The sequence below is a fragment of the Lathyrus oleraceus genome, chromosome 5 (assembly GCF_024323335.1).
Source record: "Lathyrus oleraceus cultivar Zhongwan6 chromosome 5, CAAS_Psat_ZW6_1.0, whole genome shotgun sequence".
NCBI classification, from domain to species: domain Eukaryota; kingdom Viridiplantae; phylum Streptophyta; class Magnoliopsida; order Fabales; family Fabaceae; genus Lathyrus; species Lathyrus oleraceus.
Window position 1 is genome coordinate 51,578,905 of NC_066583.1, and position 22,475 is coordinate 51,601,379.

The 22,475-nt window shown below is 34.7% G+C and overlaps 2 protein-coding genes across 2 annotated transcripts; one reads left to right on the forward strand and one right to left on the reverse strand.

The window, feature by feature from the left end:
* The first annotated feature begins 8,849 nt into the window (after window positions 1-8,849).
* LOC127083879 (tubulin alpha-1 chain) lies at window positions 8,850-10,835 on the forward strand. Its single transcript, NM_001426889.1, has 4 exons — window positions 8,850-9,044; window positions 9,183-9,417; window positions 9,513-9,883; window positions 9,984-10,835. Exons 1-4 carry the CDS (start codon window positions 8,952-8,954, stop codon window positions 10,641-10,643), a joined length of 1,359 nt encoding a protein of 452 aa, NP_001413818.1. The 5' UTR covers window positions 8,850-8,951; the 3' UTR covers window positions 10,644-10,835.
* Window positions 10,836-17,147: 6,312 nt separating this feature from the next.
* On the reverse strand, window positions 17,148-21,064 carry LOC127083880 (xylulose kinase 2). Its single transcript, XM_051024239.1, has 11 exons — window positions 20,868-21,064; window positions 20,114-20,768; window positions 19,914-20,002; window positions 19,359-19,423; window positions 18,855-18,910; window positions 18,504-18,624; window positions 18,322-18,396; window positions 18,194-18,247; window positions 18,001-18,092; window positions 17,744-17,918; window positions 17,148-17,538 (listed from the first exon to the last, which is right to left on the reverse strand). The coding sequence occupies exons 1-11, from the start codon at window positions 20,924-20,926 to the stop codon at window positions 17,306-17,308; spliced, it is 1,674 nt and encodes a 557-aa protein (XP_050880196.1). The 5' UTR covers window positions 20,927-21,064; the 3' UTR covers window positions 17,148-17,305.
* Window positions 21,065-22,475: the final 1,411 nt, after the last annotated feature.

The following is a 22,475-nucleotide window of genomic DNA, read 5'->3' on the forward strand; positions in this document are numbered from 1 at the left end:
GTAGGTCTTACTCGGGGGAAAATATCTAGCAAGAAATACTCTTCTAAGGTTATCCCAAGCCGTAATGGAATTGGGTGGAAGGGAATCTAACCACGATAGGGCTTTATCTCTGAGGGAAAAAGGAAATAATCTTAAACGTATTGCCTCAGGAGAAGCTCCATTGGTTTTAAACGTATCTGCTAATTGAAGAAATATTTTTAAATGTTGGTTAGGGTTCTCGGTAGCGAGACCCGCGAATTGTCTCTGTTGCACTAGTTGCAACAGGGATGGTTTAAGTTCGAAATTATTTGCTGGAATTATTGGGTTTACTATAATAGAACTAGGTTCTTCATTAGATGATTGAGCGAAATCTTTAAGAGGTCTTTGGTTTTGATCTTCGGCCATAGCTCTCTTAATTCTATGAAATAATAAACGTGCGCGAGCGTAACGTTCAGGTTCCGCCAGAGGGTTTACTAAATTTAAACTTCCGGTGCTGCGAGTTCTTCGCATTGACCGGCGGGAAATAACCTAAGTCTAAACGATATAACAACGGGAAAATGAAATTTGACGAAATTGGTCCCCGGCAACGGCGCCAAAAACTTGATGTGGTGCTTTTCGCAAGTATACGAACGCGTCAGAGTAATATAAAAGATTATCGAATCCACAGAGACCAAGTGTCAATCTATCGTTATCTGTTGTTATGGTGTTTATCAAAGGCAATCAAAATAAGTGTTTTTGGAGTGTGCAATGAAAAGTAAAGTGTTGAATAAAGATTAATTAATAAAGACAGGGTCGAATGTAATTCACATAATTAATTGATAATCCAAGTACTTGCTAATAGAGCTACTTATGGGCAATGTTTCCTACTTTGAAAAGAACTAATTTAACGGGAACTGTCGCTTTCGCGTATTCAGAACCGAGTTGTACTCCCTAATCAAACCCTCTTATTGTCACTTATAAAAAGGCGCGCATTGCGTTAGAGTAGTAAACCTATTTTTAAGAAATATAGTATCTTGACTAAGTTGAAAAGTATTATAACCTGGATTTCTTAACCAAAAGAGGTTCTCACGAACCAGACTCTAAACTTATAAACGCGTCCGAAAATAGTTTTAAAATCTCTTTTCTTCTTAATGTTAAAAACTCCTAATGAACTAGACAAAGCGCTTTCGCTGTTTTTGAAATAGTTAAAAACAATTAAGTTTAAAAAAACGTTGGACGGCTTTCGATCTTACCCAACGGAATTGAAGTGCGGGAAAACTTAAGTTGAAAGTTAAAATAGCCCTTAAGTGTTTCTACGAACAATTGTACGAATTATCAGTTCAATTAAGATCCTTACATTCTAACCTTTTGGATTTAGTTAGACATGGTAAAGTAAAAGTGCATTAAAGTAAATAAAAGTAGTGCGAGTGCGGAAAGTAAATAAAAGTAGTGTGAGTGCGAGGAAATAAATAATTTAAAGCGAGTGCGAGGAAATAAATAATTTAAAGCGAGTGCGAGGAAATAAATAATTTAAAGCGAGTGCGAGAAATAAATAAAGTAAAGCGAGTGCGGGAAATAAACAAAGTAAAGCGAGTGCGGGAAATAAATAAAGTAAAGACAAGTAATAAAAACCTGCTCCAATCGGAGGGCTGAGTAAATTGCAATGCGGAAATGAAAATGGCGGCAGGATTAACTTCCTTCCAAAGTGCTCCAAACTCGATTACAGACTCTATCACAGACTTGATTACACAATTGTGGTAACACTCCAATGCGAAGCGATTACCACTATAAAATACTGAATATATGCCTAAGTGAAACAAATTTGCTTCTGAGTTTGCCTCTGTTCTAAGTTTGGATGATTGTAAAAGTGAATTCGCGTTTCTATTTATAAGCAAGTAAATAGATGGAAATGACTTGGATGCCCTTCAACTTGAAAATAGGAGGGAACCGTTTTTCCTCTTGTGGCGCCCGCCACAAGGCCATGGCGCCCGCCACAAGCACAATATGGGGCGCCTTAGTGGAAGCAGTGGGAAAACGTGGGAGTTGATGGAAGTTGAGTTTGACACGTCATGGCAGGGTCTATGGCGCCAGCCATGGGGTAGACCACAAGAACAAAATGCTGAATTTTAGGGTTTTTAGCCCCTTTTCACTCCTTTTCTCGATCGGGGCTCTGACTAAAGTAAAAACCTGAAAACAAAGGAAAACATAGAAATAACACAACAAAATGACAATAAAACAACTAGAATGCATGTGAAATCGGAGTCGAAAATACGTAAATTTCAGTGTTATCAGGGTACATAGTGGTTTCAGGTCAAAGGGTGGTATACACCATTATCACCATGAGAATAACTTATGACACTTAGCATTACATTCTATATAGTATTCTCATAGCGGGTCAATCCAGTATAAATATTACTCTTAATATTCATACTTATCTTTAAGACTTGATAACTCCTTATCCATGATCCATGAGATGTGATCATCAGTCTATATACATAATAGTCTTAATGCTTTAATGTTATCCCACTTCACAACAAAGCTCGACTACGGATACTTTAAGAATAATGTCCTTGTGTTTAATGGGATCTCATGATTAAGTCACACTTGATACATTAAACGGACTAGCTATTCTAGGGACTTTATTAAACAAACATAATAAAGAAAAAACCTTTTATTATTAATAAATAATTCGATACAAGTACCAAAAGCATTGGCATCTAGGGCTTACATCAACACAACTTTCTACACATAATTTTCAATATACATTCATATAGTTTCATCTATACCATTCTTAGAGCACTTGTATGTAATAAAGAGAATTGATTTCTTAAAAAGAGAAGGTCAACCAATAGATTGATATATTGTTCCATCTTTCAAAAACTTGTAAAAACTCATTATTCTTGTTATTCAGGACTGTCGGAAACAAGAAAGTCATTAAGAGAGGATTGTTCTCTTAGTGGACTTAGTGAAAAATCCAAGAGGATTATTCTTGTTAGAGTATGTATAGAAAGACTAGGCTATCTTGTCCATAAGATATAACAATAATAAAATCTCTTACATGTGGTAATGGGACTGGAGTACTCCCAGGTTGTGAGGGGAACAAATATACGTCTCAGTGTTCTTTACTTTTCGCACTTTACCGTTTCATTGCATAACCAAACCAGAAAAGAAAAAACAAGTTTTCATAAAACCGGAAAAAGTTTTCAAAGAACCTAATTCACCCCCCTCTTAGGCGCATACTCAACTTACATTTGGTATCAGAGCAAGTTGTTGGTAGCTTACTCCGTAGATCCAGAACATCGCAAATAATATGTTTTTCAAAGATGGCGGTAGTAGCAGCAAGCCTCCTCTATTCTTCGGTGAATATTTTGACTTCTGAAAAATCCACATGAAGGAACATCTAGAGGCACAAGGAGAAGGCATATGGGAAATCTTCGAAAATGGTCCACATATTCCAATTAGTGTGGTTAATGGTGTTGGCACTCCTAAGGTTAAAGGCTCCTATGATGAAGATGACAAGAAAAAGATCCTAAATGAAAAGAAAGCTATCAATATTCTTCAAAGTGAATTAAGTATGGATGAGTTTTTCCGTATCTCTCAATGTAAATCAGCAAAAGAAATTTGGGACACTTTGGTGGAGACTCGTGAAGGAACTACTGAAGTGAAAAGATTAAGACAATAATACGAAATGCTTAGAATGCAGCCCAGAGAATCCATCATTGCATTGCAAAAGTGATTCGTCCATTTAACGAATCATTTGATTGCACTCGGAAAAACCTTCACAAATGATGATATCAACCTTAAAATACTTAGATCATTGACAAGAGAATGGCAATTGAAAGTTGCGGCCATATCCGAGAAGAATAGTCTCTCGAGCATGAAATCTGTATCATTGTTCGGGAAGCTTCAAGAACACGAATTGGAACTTGGAAGACTTGAACAACATGACAATCAAGATAAAAAGTCCAAAGGTATCGCTTTAAAAGTCGACTCAAAAGAAGAACGGACAAATGATGATCCTGAAGAAGATGAGAATTTTATGCTTCTTGTTAAAAAACTCGGTAAGTTCTTTGGTAAAAATGATAAATCATTTAACTATGCAAATAGAAAGAAATCTTTCAGGAAAAATGAGGCTTCCACTTCTACAAAAGATGTTACATGTTATGAATATGGTAAGCAAGGTCATATAAAGCCGGATTGTCCAAAACTTTCCAAGAAAGGTGGCTTCAAAAGCAAGAAGGAGACCAAGAATAAAAAGGCTTATGTTGCATGGGACAATGATGAGATAAGTTCTTCATCAAATTTAGATAACAACGAATGTGCAAATATAGCATTGATGGCTTCACACCACTCTTACGATGAAGAATAAGTTAGTAACGAAATTTCCATTTATGATAATGATGCACAAGGTGCTATCAATGAACTCTTTAATGAATGAAAAATTATGTACAAAACCATTTCAAGTCAAAAGAACACAAATTACATCTCTTGAGAAAAAAATTGACATTATGGAGAAAGAGTTTGAAATGGAAAAACAAAATGTCATAAGTGAACAAAAACATAATGTTGTATGTAAAAATTGTGAGTCACTTTCATTTAAAATTGTCCAACTAAAAAGAGTTCTAGAAAGATATGAGAAATGACAAGTTGGATTGGAAGGTGTTCTTAGCCATCAAATATATTCAAATGACAAAAGTGGTCTTGGTTATTCAAAATTTCTAAACCAAGTTCTAACCAAACCATTTTTATTAAGGCTAGTGAACAATCTACCAAAGAGAAAGTGATCAAAGCAAAGGTTGTTCATCAATATCCTAAAAGGAAAAGATTTGCTAAAAAGAAATCTTATGTTCCTAGATATAAAAGCGATTTTGTTCCATCTTATTTTTATTATGGTATAAGTGGCCATACACCTAATGCTTGCTATGTTCGAAACTTTAGTGTGGCAAGTGGGCATTATGTGTGGGTAAAGAAAGGTACTAATTATGAAGGACCCAAAACAATTTGGGAACCTAAAAAACTTAATTTGTTTTGTAGGTATGCTTGAAAGCACGTCAATCCTATGGTATCTAGATAGTGGTTGTTCCAAGCATATGACGGGAGACCCAAACAAATTTTCAAATCTAGTGCTTAAGGCCAAGGGTTATGTTACTTATGGAGATAACAACAAAGGAAAGATTCTTGGAATAGGCAAAGTTGGAGCACCACCTTTCACATCCATTGAAGATGTTCTTTATATTTAAGGACTAAAGCACAATCTTCTAAGCATTATCCAACTTTGTGCCAAGACTTCAAGATCAAGTTCATAAAAGATGAATGCTTGACTGAAGATGAAGTTACCAATGAGGTAAAACTCAAAGGTAAAAGAATCAATAATATATTTATGATTTCCCTTGATGATTTGTCTTTGAAGGTAAAATGTCTCATGGTGAAAAACAATGATGCATGGTTATGGCATAAGAGACTTGCTCACATTCATATGGAACACTTGAATAAACTAATCAAACATGATCTTGTCATTGGATTGCCTAAGATGAAGTTTGTCAAAGATAGATTATGTGATGCATGTCAAAAGGGAAAGAAAACCAAATCAACTTTCAAACCTAAGAATGTGGTGTCCACTTCAAGGCCACTACAATTGTTGCATATGGACTTATTTGGTCCATCAGGAACGAGAAGCTTTAGAGGTAATGTATACGCTTTAGTTATTGTTGATGACTTTTCTAGATATACTTGAATATTCTTTTTAGTGCAGAAAAGTGTTGCATTCAAGGCGTTCAAGAAGTACACAAATGTAATAAATATAACAAAGAATCCAATCATGCATTCTCGTACTAAACACATAGACATTCAACATCACTTCTTACGTGATCATGTGCTCAAAGGCGACGTTGAAGTCTCGTTCGTGGATATGCATAATCAGCTTGCTGACATATTCACAAAACCTCTCCCGAAGGAATCATTTTACAAAATTCGGAGGGAACTTGGTATTTTAGATGATTATGACATTTAATTCTTCAAAATTAATTAGTGCAAAGACAAAAGTACACTCTTTCATTACCTCAAATTTTTATTTAAAATTTTATGTATGTGTTTTCTTACATGAGTTTTGAGAATTTTTGTGCCTTTATAATGTTTGTATGACATGTTTGCTTCATATAAAGTTGCCCAAGGATATTTAATAACATGTGTAATTGTTGGTTTCTTAAAATTCATTGCATGCTGATCTTGGTGAACATTCTATTTTTTTTATTGAGGTAATCGGTTACCCCTTATTCAGTAAACGGTTACATGTCTGCTTGCGTGACTCATCGCAACATTTTTGCATAGTGTAACCGATTACACCTCTCAGGGTAATCGATTACACCTGAACGTTTTCCAGATTTTTGCTTTTTATTAAATGTGTGTTATTTGTCTATTTTTTTAATAAGTTCTTATTTATTAAAATGATTAAAATGATTAATGTGTTTGTTTCTTGTGTTTTGCTATGCCGAATTTTCTTGTTTTTAAGTTTATGTTTTAATCATTATGTATGGACAAGTTTTTTTTGTATTAAGTTATGTGCTTTTGGTTGTTTTGTTATTTGTTTATGTGTTCATATTATATGCTATATTATCATACAATATATGGTCGTTCATTGTTTAGTCTTTCCCATCCTTTTTGCTAATGAAAAAGGGGGAGAATATATATTTGGTTGTTGTATGTTTCTCTAACAATGCAGCTAGCAATTACTTTAAAAATTCTCTCAATCGTGGATCAAGGGGGAGCTTCAATCAATGAGGAGTTTCAATTGTTAGAGAAAGCAAGATTGGATAAAACTTTTAATAAAAAGTTGTCATCATAAAAAAAGGGGGAGAATGTAAAGACAAGCTTCTCAAAGTGTTTTGATGAAGACATACTCTACAAGCAAATGTGCATCGGAAAAAGAATGGTTCAAGACTCAACTACAAGTCAAGCTTTACTTATAAAAGAATTTCAAGTCTTGAAGATTTCTATTGAATTGATCAAAGTTCTCAACCTCTATATGTTCATTCAAGTGCTCAAGAGTTTCATTCATACATGTCATGTTTCATTTAAGCCTCTTAAATATTTTCATTTGGTCTTACAATTCATTGTCAACTGCATTTGGTCATTCTGCCTTTATGGTAATCGGTTATCAGGTTTGAAGTAACCGATTACCAGCTGTCTGCGCTACCTCTTGTGACAATTTTTGTAGCAAGTACTCGGTTACCATATTTTGGGTAATCGGTTACATGGTGAAAATTTTCAAATTTTTTAACGTTGGTTCAGGTGTAACCGATTACACCATATTGGGTAACCGATTACCACTGAACCAGTGGCAGAAATAAATGCATTTTTTCATGAAAACATTTTCTGAATTGTGTTCTTGAATCATGACATCTATTCATGAATTATAACCATTTAGAAAGGTGTCTAAGGGTTATATATACCACATATTTTCAGAATTTGAATTCACCTCCTTCACACTAATATTTCAAACAATTTTTCTCTTTATCTTTTCAAATTTTCTCAAGTGTTCTTGATTAAATTTTCTGGTGAAACTTTCTACACAAAATTTTCAATATACATTCATATAGTTTCATCCATACCATTCTTAGAGCACTTGTATGTCATAAAGAGAATTGATTTTTTAAAAGGAGAAGGTCAATTAATAGATTGATATATTGTTTCATCTTTCAAAAACTTGTAAAAACTCATATTGTTCTTGTTATCCAGAACTGTTGGAAACAAGAAAGTCATTAAGAGAGGATTATTCTCTTAGTGGACTTAGTGAAAAATCCAAGAGAATTGTTCTTGGTGTTCTTGTTAGAGTCTGTATAGAGAGACTAGAGTGTCTTATCCATAAGATCTAACAATAATAAATCTCTTACACGTGATAAGGGGACTGGAGTACTCTCGGATTGTGAGGGGAACCAGTATATGTCTCGATGTTATTTACTTTATGCACTTTACTGTTTCATTGTATAATCAAACTAGAAAAGAAAGAATAAGTTTGCATAAAATTAGAAAAAGTTTTCAAAGAACCTAATTCAGCCCCTTTTAGACACATACTCAATTTACATAATCAATCTCAAGGAAATCCTAGTCCCAGGGGCCTTTATATATACTACTCCCCTTACGAAAGAGGGAATATCATAACTTAACCAACATTACACATATCACAGAGCCTCTCACCTCAAGTGAGCTGTCTTTTCTTACCACCAAAAACACCATATCACCACCATACAGGACATCTCACACCGCGAGTAAACCCTAATTGTTATAAACACACTAAGATCTCTGAGTATCTCCTACTTTTATAAGGATATCACAAACTTGTATATTTTGACCAGTACAGTTATGGAACTAATGTAGTCATGATTAGAAAAACTAACAAATAATTATTAATTAAAGTAATACAATTTAAAAAAATGAAACCCATCTAAGTAACATAAAATTTTAAGGAAAAAATAAAGTAGGATATTTTCAAAATAGGATATATGAAGTAAAATAGGATATTTTAAAATAAAGTAATTGGAAAATAATTTTTAAAATAGGATATTTTCAAGGAAATTTCTTTTTTAAAAAAATTCTTTTTAAAAAAAATTTCTTAAAAGTATCCATCAATTTTTATTTTTGTTGGTCGGTTGGGAAGTAAGAGAAGGTAAAAAAAACAAAAAACAATGGCATTCCTTGGATTTCGGGGAGGGAATGAAATCAAAATTCAAAAATGAAAACGCTCAACGGTCGTTTGCCAGGCTGTAGTAATCGTAACAATAAAAAAATGGCTGTAAAACCAGGGTAACCCAACCCTAGTTAATTCCTAACCATACATTTCAAATTTAGTTCCTTTTCGCTCTATTATATAATAACCTCTTCCATTTCCATTTCTCATTCATCACAATTTTCACAAAGGAGAAGCGTCTTAATAAACGCAACTCCTCTTCTTCCATTTTCTTCAACCTTTGTCTTCTTCGTTCAATTTTCCAGCGAAAATGAGGGAGTGCATTTCGATTCACATCGGTCAAGCCGGTATCCAGGTCGGAAACGCCTGCTGGGAGCTTTACTGCCTCGAACATGGCATTCAGGTACCAAATTCAACAAATTAGGGTTTTTAATTTTTTTCTTCAATTTTTTGAAGTTTTAATAGTAGATCTTCAATTTCTGTGTGTGTTTTTGATTGATTGATTGATTAATCGGTGTTGATTTTGTTTTTGTTTTACCAGCCTGATGGCCAGATGCCCGGGGATAAAACTGTTGGAGGAGGAGATGACGCCTTCAATACGTTTTTCAGCGAAACCGGTGCCGGAAAGCATGTTCCACGCGCCGTCTTTGTCGATCTTGAACCTACCGTCATCGATGAGGTTAGGACCGGTGCTTACCGCCAGCTTTTTCACCCTGAGCAACTCATCAGCGGTAAAGAGGATGCAGCTAACAATTTCGCCCGTGGTCATTACACCAGTAGGTTTTCCATTTTTCAATTTCATGGTTTGTGTCTCGTTATGTTGTTTATTTGAATTTGAATCTGATATATGAATTGGATCTATGTGTTTCAGTTGGGAAGGAGATTGTTGATCTGTGCCTTGACAGGATCAGGAAGCTAGCTGATAACTGCACAGGTCTTCAAGGTTTTCTTGTGTTCAATGCTGTGGGTGGTGGAACCGGATCTGGTTTGGGTTCTCTTCTGTTGGAGCGTCTTTCTGTTGATTACGGGAAAAAATCCAAGTTGGGTTTCACCGTTTATCCATCTCCTCAGGTTTCAACCTCTGTTGTTGAACCTTACAACAGTGTTCTTTCAACCCATTCCCTCCTTGAACACACAGATGTTGCTGTCCTTCTCGACAATGAAGCCATCTATGATATATGCAGACGTTCTCTTGATATTGAGCGTCCCACTTACACCAACCTCAATCGCCTTGTCTCTCAGGTAGCTATATATATCAAGATTTGATCTTGAAACGAAATTTGGAATTTGTTTGATTTGAATTGTGGAAACAAAATTTGATGGGTTTGATTTGATTTTGCAGGTGATTTCATCCCTCACTGCCTCTTTGAGGTTTGATGGTGCCCTTAATGTTGATGTTACAGAGTTTCAAACCAACTTGGTTCCTTACCCTAGGATCCACTTCATGCTTTCCTCATATGCACCTGTTATCTCTGCTGAGAAAGCTTATCATGAGCAGCTCTCTGTTGCTGAGATCACCAACAGTGCTTTTGAACCTTCTTCCATGATGGCGAAGTGCGACCCTCGTCACGGGAAATACATGGCTTGTTGTTTGATGTACCGTGGTGATGTTGTGCCTAAAGACGTGAATGCTGCTGTTGCAACCATCAAGACCAAGAGGACCATTCAGTTTGTTGATTGGTGTCCAACTGGGTTCAAGTGTGGTATCAATTATCAGCCTCCAACTGTTGTTCCTGGTGGTGATCTTGCCAAGGTGCAGAGGGCTGTGTGTATGATCTCTAATTCTACCAGTGTTGCTGAGGTGTTTTCGAGGATTGATCATAAGTTTGATCTTATGTATGCCAAGCGTGCTTTCGTGCATTGGTATGTTGGTGAGGGTATGGAGGAAGGAGAATTCTCTGAGGCTCGTGAGGATCTTGCTGCACTTGAGAAGGATTATGAAGAGGTTGGTGCTGAGTCTGGTGATGGAGATGATGATGGTTTAGGTGAGGAAGAGTACTAGATCTTGCAGGGCTTGTTCTTTTGTGTTGTGCAATGTGCTTTTTTGCTATTTGTTGTATTGAACAATTATGTGTTGATTTTGAATGCTTGTAATCGATTGTGCTATGCTTAGCACACAAAATTAAATCTGCACTCTATTGCTGGGAATTGCTCTTTTCAATCTTCTACAATCGGTTTTAAATATTGTTCCATTGCTCTTTTTCGTTTGTCTTCTAAAATCAGTTTTAATATTGTTCCATTAAGCTGTGCTGGAAGGGACAAATTTAAATGACTCCATGGATAAAATTAGCTTTACTTAGGATGAAATCATACATGAAAATGTATATATCATTATACATATAATATTTTCTAAGGTAAATAAATTGAATGTGCAACAACTATTTTAAAATTTAGCCAGGAATTGCAAAAAAATTTGTTCAGACAAATCGCTGCTCCCTACCATAGCTATAGGACCGTTTGAGAGAATTGGTTTGAAATTCAAAAAATTATTTAGGTTGCAAAATAGCTGTACTATTAAATGACCAATAGAGTCTTGAATTTCTTTGACATATCAAGATTGAGATTACGAGGGATCAATAAAATATGCAATTTAGTGCTAGCAAAATAAAAGGAAATAAAAATGGATCGGTTGACTCTAGTGCACACTCCACCTCAATTCTAAAAAATGGACTTGGTGCTCTAGAGCTTTTTTTGTCCGTAAATCTTGATGAGTGTCCTTTCTACATCCCTTTGGGATTTGTGTTAGTTCTGATGCCCTTGAAAAGAAATTACCTTCTTAAAAAGCTTTGGAAGTTAGATAGACAACTAGGTTGTTCCTTCAAGTTGAGTAAAAGGAAGAAGTTGCTAGATTAGTGGATTTATAAATGAGGTCATCAGAAACCTTCTAGATCGTTAAGGCGTCAACCTTCTAGATCGTTAAGGCGTCAATCTTCTAGATCGTTAAGGCGTCGTGTATAGATGATGATTCGATCCTTTAATGTTTGTGGGCTTAAGAGTAGGATTAAGAATGTATCTGTCAATGAGTTTATTTCTTTTAATATTTTTGGAGTTTGTGACAATTCAAGAAACTAAACTCAGCGAAGCGTCTACCTCTTTGGCGCATTTCTTATTGAGAAATTCTTTCTATGAATAGAGTTTTATTCCGATCATTGGTAATAGTGGAGGTCTTCTCTCTATTTGGTGTGTCATTGGTAATTGGTAATAATGAAGGTCTTCTCTATTGGTGTAGTTCAAAAGGCGCCTTTAAGTTTTCTTCTCAAGGTTGAATTTTTTTGATGTTTGTCTTGAGTGGAGAGCATCCAAGTCCCATTGCTTTGCGGTTAATGACTATTCTAAGTATGCATTATTTGAAAAGAGAGTTATGTGAGATGATATCATTATGCGTAAAGAGTATATGCGGTTAAATGTTGGGTGTTTTTGTGAATTTTAATTCAGGTTTTTCTAGTGCCGAGAGAATCGGTGGGAAGTCGTCTTCGTTTGGATGGGTCAGCTGATCGCCTTGGTTTCATTAGCTTTATCTCCTAGATGGACCTAATTGATCTACCCCTCTTAGGCATGAATTTTACTTGATTTCAACCTAACAGAGAGGCTGCTAGTAAACTAAAACCAAGTACACCCTTCTTGATAAAATTAGATTACTTAGGATGAAATCATACATATAATGTTTTCTTTCAGATAAATAACTTGAATGCGAAACAACAATTTGAAAATTTAATCAAGAATTGCAATTTTTTTAATAGATAAATCACTTTATCATTTATCTCTTCAACTTAAGGAAATTTCAAATTGACTCCTCTGCTGCAAAAGGTGAAATTACTACCATAGAAATAAGACCGTTTGAGAGAATTGGTTTGATATTCAAAAAATTATTTAGATTACAAAATAGTTGTACTGTTTTAAATTTGTCATAATATGTCAATCAAGATTTAATTCCGATTGATTTTATTTTTACTTGAGGCAATAAAATAAGAAATTTAGTCAGCAGTTATAGTTAAAATCTTTCATGTAACAAGAACAAACAAATAATTGCTTGAAATGTACAGACAAAGGCTATTGTTGACAAGAGGATGGAAGTGGAAATGTGAATTCATTTTCTCACTGAGTCTGTTCTAGATCACTTGACTCTAGTGCACTCCACTCCTCACCAAATTTAATGATGTATTGATAGACTTTGTTTTTCTATTGAATTTTGTTTCTAGGATAGTGCTCTCACCCTAATTCTAAAAAAAGACTTAGTACTCTAGAGCTTTTTAGTTCTTTAATCTTGAAAGTTAGATAGGCGACTAGGTTGTTCCTTCAAGTTGAGAAAAAAGGAAGAAATTACTAGATTAATGGATTTACAAAGGAGAAATTTTCGATAGAAACCTGCTAGGTTTAGAAGTTAGATAGGCAACTAGGTTGTTCCTTCAATTTGAGTAAAGAGGAAGAAGTTTCTAGATTAATGGATTTAAAAAGGAGAAATTGTCAACAGAAACTTACTAGGCCGTCAAGGCGTCCTTTAATGTCTGTGGACTTAGGAGAAGGATTAAGAAATGCATAGGTCAAGGAGTTTATTTCTTCCAATTTTTTTAGAGTTTGTGACAATTCAAGAAACTAAGCTCAATGAGGTATCTACCTCTTTAGTGCATTTTTTATGGGGAAATTCTTTCTATGAGTGGAGTTTTATTCCAGTCATTGGTAATAGTAGAGTTATTCTCTCTATTTGGTATACTTCAAAAGGGGTCTCTAAGTTTTCTTCCCCGGGTTGGATTTTCTTGGTGTTTATCTTGAGTTGAGAGAATCCAAGTCCTCATGCTTTGTGGTTAATGTCCATTCTAAGTGTGCATTATTTGAAAAGAGAGCCATATGAGATGATATCATTATGTGTAAAAGGCACATATACGATAAACCGTGGTGTGTTTTTGTAAATTTTAATTCAGTTTTCTCTAGTGCTGAGAGAATCAGCGTGGGAAGTCGTCTTCGTTTGGATGGGTTAGCTGATTGCCTTGATTTCATTAGCTTATCTCCCAGATGGACCTAATTGATCTACCTCTCTTAGGCATGCATTTTACTTGGTTTGAACCTAACATAGGGGATGCTAGTAGGCAAGATAAGATCCTAGTGTCAGATGCTTGGTGTGAGAAATGTGGTTTAATGTCTAAATGGGCCGTTCCTAGAGACATCTCTAATCATTATCTCATTGTCCTTCGCAATGCCAATCATAAGTGGGGGCCTAAAACTTTTAGAATTAATAATCATTGGTTGTATAATTGAAAGTTTAGTAAGCTGGTTCATTATAGTTGGAACAATTCTATTTCGCTAGGATGAAAATCGTTTGTTTCTAAAGAGAAACTCAAGTCTCTAAAGATGAATTGAAAGTTTAGAACAATGAGGTTTTTAGTACTATGGCTTATCACATTGTTTCTTTGAGAGAGGAGATTGGGAGTTTGGAATTAAAAGTGGATTAAGGAGTCGCCCAATAATCTGACTTAGCTAATAGGTTGAAGGCAATAACACATTGTCGGTTCTAACTTAGAGTTAAAAACTCTCAATTGTTCCAAATGTCTAAAGCTAAGAGGTTAAAGAAAAGTGATGCCAATACATGTTTTTCACTCTTGTGTTAAGTATAAAAGTATGAGAAATTCTATTTTGACTCTTCGGGTTTGTTATACTTGGTTGGAGGGAGTTGATGAGATTAGATAGGAGGTGACAATATTTTTCACCCACCAAATTCAAGAACCTCTTTCTGATGGACTCCAATTATATGTGGTGCTCTCTCTCTCTCTCTCTCTCTCTCTCTGTGTGTGTGTGTGTTCAATTTCTCTTTTTTTAAAGAGATTTTGGCCTCTTATTAAAGAGGACATGAGTTTATTGTTTGGGCAGTTTCAGTGCATGAATTCCCTCCCTCATAGTTTCTCCTCTTTGATTGGATCTCTATATAAGCTTGTGACAAAAGTGTTAGCGACAAGGTTATCCAAGGTTATGGATGAACTCATTTCGTCTAATCAATAAGCTTTTCTTAATGGACAATTTTGATCAATGAGGGTAGTCACTATTAATGAGTTGGTTGACATTGCTAAGAAAACTAAGGAGTACCTCATCCTTAAGGTGGATTTTGACAAGTCCTATAACTCTTTCAGTTGGAGATTTTTGGACTATATACTTGTTAGGTTTGGTTTCAACGAAAAATTGTGTCCCTAGATGCGTGCTTATGTGTTTGTAGGAAATCTTGTTCTCTTGGCTAATGGATCCCCAAACAAGGAGATAACTATTCAGAGGGGTCTGAAGCAATGGGACCAACTAACAAAGGATTGAATAGAGAATCTTTGTTATTAAACATGTTCTTAGAGGTTTTTTGTGCTTGATTTCAGTCTCATGATTAATTTTTCTAAGACAAGTCTTATTGGGATAAATATTGATCCCTCTTTTATGAATTTTACTAGTGACTTCACTCATTGTTATCACCAATCCCTCTCCTTAAAGTATCTTGGTCTTCCGGTTGGGGATAATCTCCGCCTTAAGACCACTTGAGAACCGTTAGTTTCTTTCCTTTCAATACACTTACTTTCTTAGAATCACATGTAGGTTAGTCAGGGGTGGAGTGATTCTTCCTAATTCAGTTCTTAACGCAGTTCCTATTTTCTTCTCATTTTCCCTCAAAATGCCAGCCAAGGTATGACAAAGAATATTTAAGATTTAGAAGAGGTTCTTGTAGGGTGAGGCTATTTATATTAGTAAATTTCCTTGGGTGAGATGGTCTAAAGTCTGCAAACCCAAGAGGAGATGTGGTTTTAGTGTTCAAGACCTTTGTTTAATTAGTCTAGCATTACTTGGTAAGTGGTGTTAGAGGTTGATCTCGCAAACCTTAAGTCTCTAGAGAGATATCTTGTATTTTAGATATGGTGATCTTGTTGTTTCCTATAGTTTAGGGGAAGGTCTTCTAACCTCAGACCTGCTTACACTTTATGGAAAAAAGGGCTCTCTTCTAGGATCTAAATCTAGTGATATCTCTGATTGATTTAATCAAGGATTAAGTTAAAATTTGGGATCAAGTATGTTTGCCTATTTTGGGGATAATTCGTGTGTGGGATAAATTCCTCTTAGAATCACTTTCCAGATGCTTTATCCCATCTCCAACCAAAAAAAGGAAGATGGGTGAGATACGTTTTTTGATTGATGGGACTTTGATTTTTGACTTTTAATGGATGAGATCTCTCTTTGACTATGAGTAAGATTTGGTGATGTCCTACTTAGGACTATTCAGAGTACTATCATGACCTTGAAGAAGTATTGTTAGAATTGGTGTATACGGAAAAATGGTTTCTAGTATGTTTCATCTTCTTATGTTGTTATTTTTTAGGTAAATTCTATTAATAGTATCTCCTCTATTTTTTTGATCACATCTTGGCTTCATCAAGAGTGGCGGTCTTCTCTTGGAAAATCCTCCTATTTTTAAGATCCCAGCGAGAGATAATCTTTAAAAAGAAAAAGTTATTCTTAATCATGTAATTTGTGTGGGTTGCGTGTTGGGTTGGTAGTCAGCATCTCATTTGTTTGTTATTTGTAGTATGGTGGAAAATATGTGGTATAAGATTTTTCGATGGTTTGAGAGAATTTTTGTCTTGTCGAGAGATATTATTTCACTATTTGAGATTATTTTCTTCCTTAGGGGAGTCAGGTAGGATCGAAGGGGGACTTTCCATGATTTGACACTCAACAATATGAACTATTTGAAAATCCCGAAACAATTTCATTTTTACAAGTAAATTGCTTATCGATGAGAATATGAAAGATGTAAACACTTGTCTTATTTGAAAATAGTTTTTTTGATAGACCACCGACTTATTCTTGTACTTTTTTAAAACTGATTTACGAACACTATCCTTTGCTTAGCCAATAGTGATTTTGAGAGTCTTGACCCATTCTCTTGGGGTAGTGGTCTTAAGTTGTTTTTGGAGATTTTTGTTCGGTTGATGGAGGGAGGTTCTTCCTAATCTCTAGCTTGATTTTCGTTGGTAGTGTTAGGGCCATCAAATTTTTATCCTTGTAAGTAAAAAATGTAGAAGATGTCAATACGAGATAACATAATTCACAAAAGTTTTCAAAACACCAACACCAATATCAATTCAAATCACAAATTTTACAATATAATCAACAATTGAATGGCGATCCATGCCAAAACCATAGCATTGCATCGTATCCACTATGCATATAACAAACTAGAAGTAGAAGGTTTTGAAAGAGTACTATTGATGATATTTTTTCTTTGTTCTCAAAATTAGTGTGATTTGCATCGATCTGAACCATGTGAAAATTTTGCACTAAAATGTTTACCTTCAGCTTAGTGAAAAATATGTAAAAGAAATTTGATTTTAAGCACTAGAAACATGGCAAAATGAATTATAAAATCTTGTACTATGCCATGAGAGATTTAGCACAATGCCATGTTATTTTCATTTTGGCTTGGTTGTTAGCAATAATAGCAATAATCATTGCATCATAAACTTAAATTTAAAACTTAGAAGGCTTTAGCCACATTTAACACCACCTTTTATTTCATTTCATAGTATAAGTGATGCTTAACTTATGGAATCACTTTATTCTATTCACAGAAAGTGAAAAAAACTCAGTAAGGACTTTTCCTTTCCAGCAAAGAATTCAGATCAAAATAGAAAGTGAAATATTTCAAACGCGTCCAAGCTTTTCAACCAGACGATTCTCTATCTCGGTTCTCTTTTTCATTACAGCAGCATACTTGGAAAACAACTCCTGATCACCAGCACTAGCTGAAAGCTTGCAGCTTAAAGATGTTTTCTCCAATTTATCCATGTACATATCTGATATCGGTAAGAAACCACCCTTCTTATTGCAAAGCCAGCCATGAGCAGCTCTCACTGCAGCTCCAAGAGAAGCTGAATCTGTCACCAAGTTGAAGAATTTTCAATTTGATTAGTTGAGTTCATCACTTGCAAATAAGGACAGGGCAACAAGATCGCCATTTTGATGAATAAATAGAGTTGCAGTGGGAATACATATGTACATGTATAAACATGCACAAGAAACTTTAACATCACCAATCAGTAATCACTTATACTCAAGCAGAGATTGCCGATTTTTGCTTACCAGGTCTTTGAACTGTATAAACATCACTGCCAAAAATTGTAGCTATTGAGCTGAGGATGCACTGATTGGCCGATGCTCCACCAGTGGCTATAATTCGCTTTGGTGGAGAAGGCATACCGAATCTTTCAGCATGAGCGCGCATTGAGAGAAATTGACCCTCAATTAATCCTCGTACCTGCAAATATAGCTTATTGTTCAATAGAATTTTTTTATCTAGGATTTCAACTATACAAATGAATTGCCAGGTATTTCTTAACCTCAGATGGAGGATCAAACTCCTTCACTTCCTGCTCCTTCATTCCATCCAATGCGCCTGAGAAATTTTCTATAACATAGCGGTGGTAACCAACTGAGCCCATAAAAAAAATCGTTAGCAACTTCTTGAGTAAAGCAGGGTCTATATAGTGTTGAGTACAAGTAATTTAATAGACGGGAAAATAAATCGGCAACCAGGAAGAGGAGGTAGAATTTCATGCTCCTTGTAGTAAAAACCTAACTTCCCACCTGTTAACAGAAAAGGCATTGTGAGATCGCAGATTGAAATATGTATAACATAGCATAAATTTCATGATACGCACCATTCAAAGGTTGTGTCTGCTGCAGAAATTTATTGAAAGTATCCCAAGAATTTTCCGCGTAATGGTTACGCACATCTGACAAATGAGAGAGTCCAGAATTAGAAACTAGCAGAATTATTTTAAGTGGGATGTATATGCAAATAAGCAATAAGTGTACCAGACACTAAGGATAACAAGACTACCTTCTCGGGTAAGGGATCCATTTTTGTAGACTAACATTACCATGTAACCTTCTGCATCAACAGGACTAGGGAAGACATGCCCCTCTAACCCTGGATTAGGATCTTTAGTGATCATAAATACCTGAGAGACAAATTAGAATGTATTATAACTAAAAGTAATGGCATTAGTTTGCATTTTAAAAAGTTGCTTGTATGCTAATATGGAAACATTTAATGGGATTTAGCAACAAAATAGTCAGCATTCCTCCATTGGTAATATATGAAGCTGATGTCATTTCTTAGGTTTCTTAGTACACAATTATGATAGACCAACACAAGTAAGGTAACTTAAGACCCTGTATCATAACATACAGTATCACTAGTGCCGAGGCTGATGGCGAGATCTCCTGGAATATTCAGTGTCAGACCTGCAGACATGGATGATATAGGTTTAGGACAAGCAGAGAAAAATAGGGATAATGTGTGAATTTGGTTATGAATGTAAAATGATTTATGTTCAGATGCATTCATTTCAAAGTGTTTGAATAGATTCAAAGCTAAAATTCAACTGTGGAGGCAAAGACTCCAAATTCTAGCATCAAGTTAGAATCCATTTCAAAGGCGAAATCGGTTCTACCATATAACAACTAAACATGTCAAAACCAATTTTACGCCTCCTCGAATCAATTTTTCCTCATCCAAAAGTGGAATCAAACATACATTACAAGACTTATTTTTTAAATTTTCATTCTCCCCAGAGGGAGGTTGAATTTTACCGTTTGAACTTTGACTGAAGTATATAAGTAAATCTCACTAGGAGGATAATATAAAATCAGAGATAAAATTGTAGAACATGTATTGAAAAAATTATAGCACCTGCCACACTGTTGGGGTTATCTCCTGACCATTGAACGACGAGGCAATCCTTGTTAAAGTGATATCTAATATGAAACAAATAAACTTCAGTTATCAGTCCAAGCGTTTGATATAGCTCGTCACAGATGCAACAAGTGGATGGAGAACCATAGCAGTTTCATACTGGAATTTACAAATAGATTTCCCATGCATTCAGTAGTAAATCAATCATCAGACAACATGGACCATTTTGGTCAGCAAGTGGCTGTGAGACGATTTCACATCCTTACCATGCAACATTGTTTCTCAAACTTGTTGGAGACAGCAAGCAAACAAATAGCTCTCTATCTCATTAAGAAAAGGCTTAAAAGGCAGAATATACATAATTATATTTTACCGAAAAATGTATTTAAACCACTTCATATAGGAGATAAATAGAGTAGCATGTATTAGGTTGGCAATTCTATGAGTGCTAACTATTTCTTTAACAATGCATGTATTTGTATCATGCATGCAACAAACTCGATTTGAGTTTGCTTGCATTCAAAAGGAGAAACAAAAACACTCAAAACAAACCTCTCTACAAAATATGAAGCAATATTTCCAGCAACAGCATATGCAGGAGCCAAATTTCCAAGTTTTGACTCCAAGCCAGGGGCAGTTGCCTGCAACAACCATTATAACTCATATATATTAACATTGATCAAACATGAACATAGGCATATTAGCTAGTACATGAAAAACCAATTTAAGGCAAAATTAGTAACACTAAAAACCTCAAGTGCAACTTTAGACCAAGCCTTTTCTTTGATATCCATTAAATTCATGCCTCCGCCATCAGAATGATCAATAGCAGCATAAGCACCAACAAAAAGCGACGCCATGAAGGAGCTAACAAGCGAGATCCTCTCCGTGTTATTATAAACCTCAGGCTGATGATCAAATATTTTCTTAATCTGAGGTCCAGTAAATCTCTCATAAGCGCGCGAACCTGTCACTTTCGCCAACTCCAAAGCACCCCCACAAGCCTTCTCTATCGCCCTACACTCAACCGTGGTACTACAATCCATCCAAATCGGGGACTCCTTAATCGAAAAAGCATTTTCAAGCTGTTCCAACAAAGGTTTCTTATGATCCAATGATGACAATATCTTAGAACTACCAATTTTCCAATAAACACTACCATGCTGTTGTCCACTACCAGAAACAGCGGAAATTTTGGAAAAATCCAAATTTGATTTTGAAAGCTTTTGAAAAATGAGATCAAGCGCTTCCACCCACATTAACGTGGGCGAAACGATTCTTCCATTGATAGATTGGTCTCTGTAAACACCATCTTTGGTTTTGTAATGAGGTAAATCTGAATCAAAGTGAATCAATTCCGAAGCAATGATATTGAGATTTGAATCCAAAACTGTTGCCTTTAACGATCTTCAAAAAATTCAAATTCAGATTTTAATTTCATGCAACGAATATGAAATCGAATTGAAAATTGAAAATGAAATTGTGAGAATGTAGATGTGATCTTACTGAGTTGAACTGTCAAATCCGAGGAAATAAGAACCATTGGGAAGTGAAAATTCCGCCATTGTTGCGAGATTCGATATTCGTTTTCGTGTTTGTGAATAAAAATTTTGTTACGATTATTATATATATAAAATTTTGATTTGGTTGGATAAGAACAAATCTTTGCTATAAGAAGATTTTATGGTTTGAAAATTTTATTTTTATCTTGAATTTAATCGTCACTTAATCAAATATTCTGATTTTTTTTTTTTTTGGAAGATTTTATAGTTTGAAATTTTCATTTTTGTCTCGAAAGTTGATCTGTCATCCAACCAAATATTCCGATTGTAAGAAGATTTTATGGTTTATAAATTTCATTTTTATCCTTAAAACTGATGTGTCACTCAACCAAATATTCTGATTTCATTTCTATCTATCGTATAAGAAGATTTTATGGTTTGAAAATGTCATTTTTGTTCTTTAAGTTGATCTGTCATCCAACCAAATATTTAGATTTCATTTCTTCCCGCTTCTTTTCTCTAATCACGCTACTTTTTCTTTTCACTTTTTTCAACACCTTTCTAACTTTTCATCTTCTTTTCTTCTCACTTCTCTCTCAAACTTCTCTTCTCTGACTTTTGTTTCTTTTTCATCTATCTCTATTTTCAATATACTTCCTCACAACCAGAGACATCATCATCTTCGTCACCCTTTAATTTAAAATCAAAAACACTGAATTTAAAATCGTAACCTCCAGATCTAAAATTAAAACCATCGGATTTTAAATCTAAACCACTGGATTTAGTCCTTCTTTCTTCGTCGTTCTTTGTCGTTTTTCTTTAATCTTTGTTAATAAGATGTACTCTTACCTTTTTAACATCTTTTAATGTATTTATGTTTACTTTACTTTTTAAATTTTTTTTGTAGAGATGGATTCAAACATGAAGGAGTTAGACATAGAGCTCTTGATCATGAAGCTTTCTTGCACTCTTGTAATAACTTTTTTGGTAATGATTAATTGTTTGTTATTGAAAATGAGTTTTGGGAGAAATTTAATATTGCAAGTTGTTTTTGATTAATTTGTTTGCATGGTTGGTTTTGTGGTTGTAGCATGATGGAAATTTTGAGAAGATGTTGGAATTTCTGGAGTCCCCACATGCTAGTACTGATGTTCTGCTTGCGGAAAAAGAACGAGTTTGTTATTTTTTTTAATTATACATGAGTTGACACTTTAGAATCAGTTGTGAGTTTTTTGTTTTGTAAAAAAATGTAAATATTCTACATCATTGAGTATCAGTTCTTTGATTAAGGGCTAAATCCCCAAAAAAATTACACATTATTGAAGTTCTATCATATAAAAAGATTTTATGATTTGAAAATTTCATTTTTGTCCCTAAAGTTGATCTGTCATCTAACCAAATATTCCGATTATAAGAAGATTTTATGGTTTGGAAATTTCGTTTTTATCCCTGAAACTGATGTGTCACTCAACCAAATATTATGATTTCATTTTTTTTTACAGATTCTTCTATCTATCATATAAGAAGATTTTATGGTTTAGAAATTTCATTTTTGTCCCTAAAGTTGATTTGTCATCCAACCAAATATTTTAATTTCATTTCTTCCCATTTC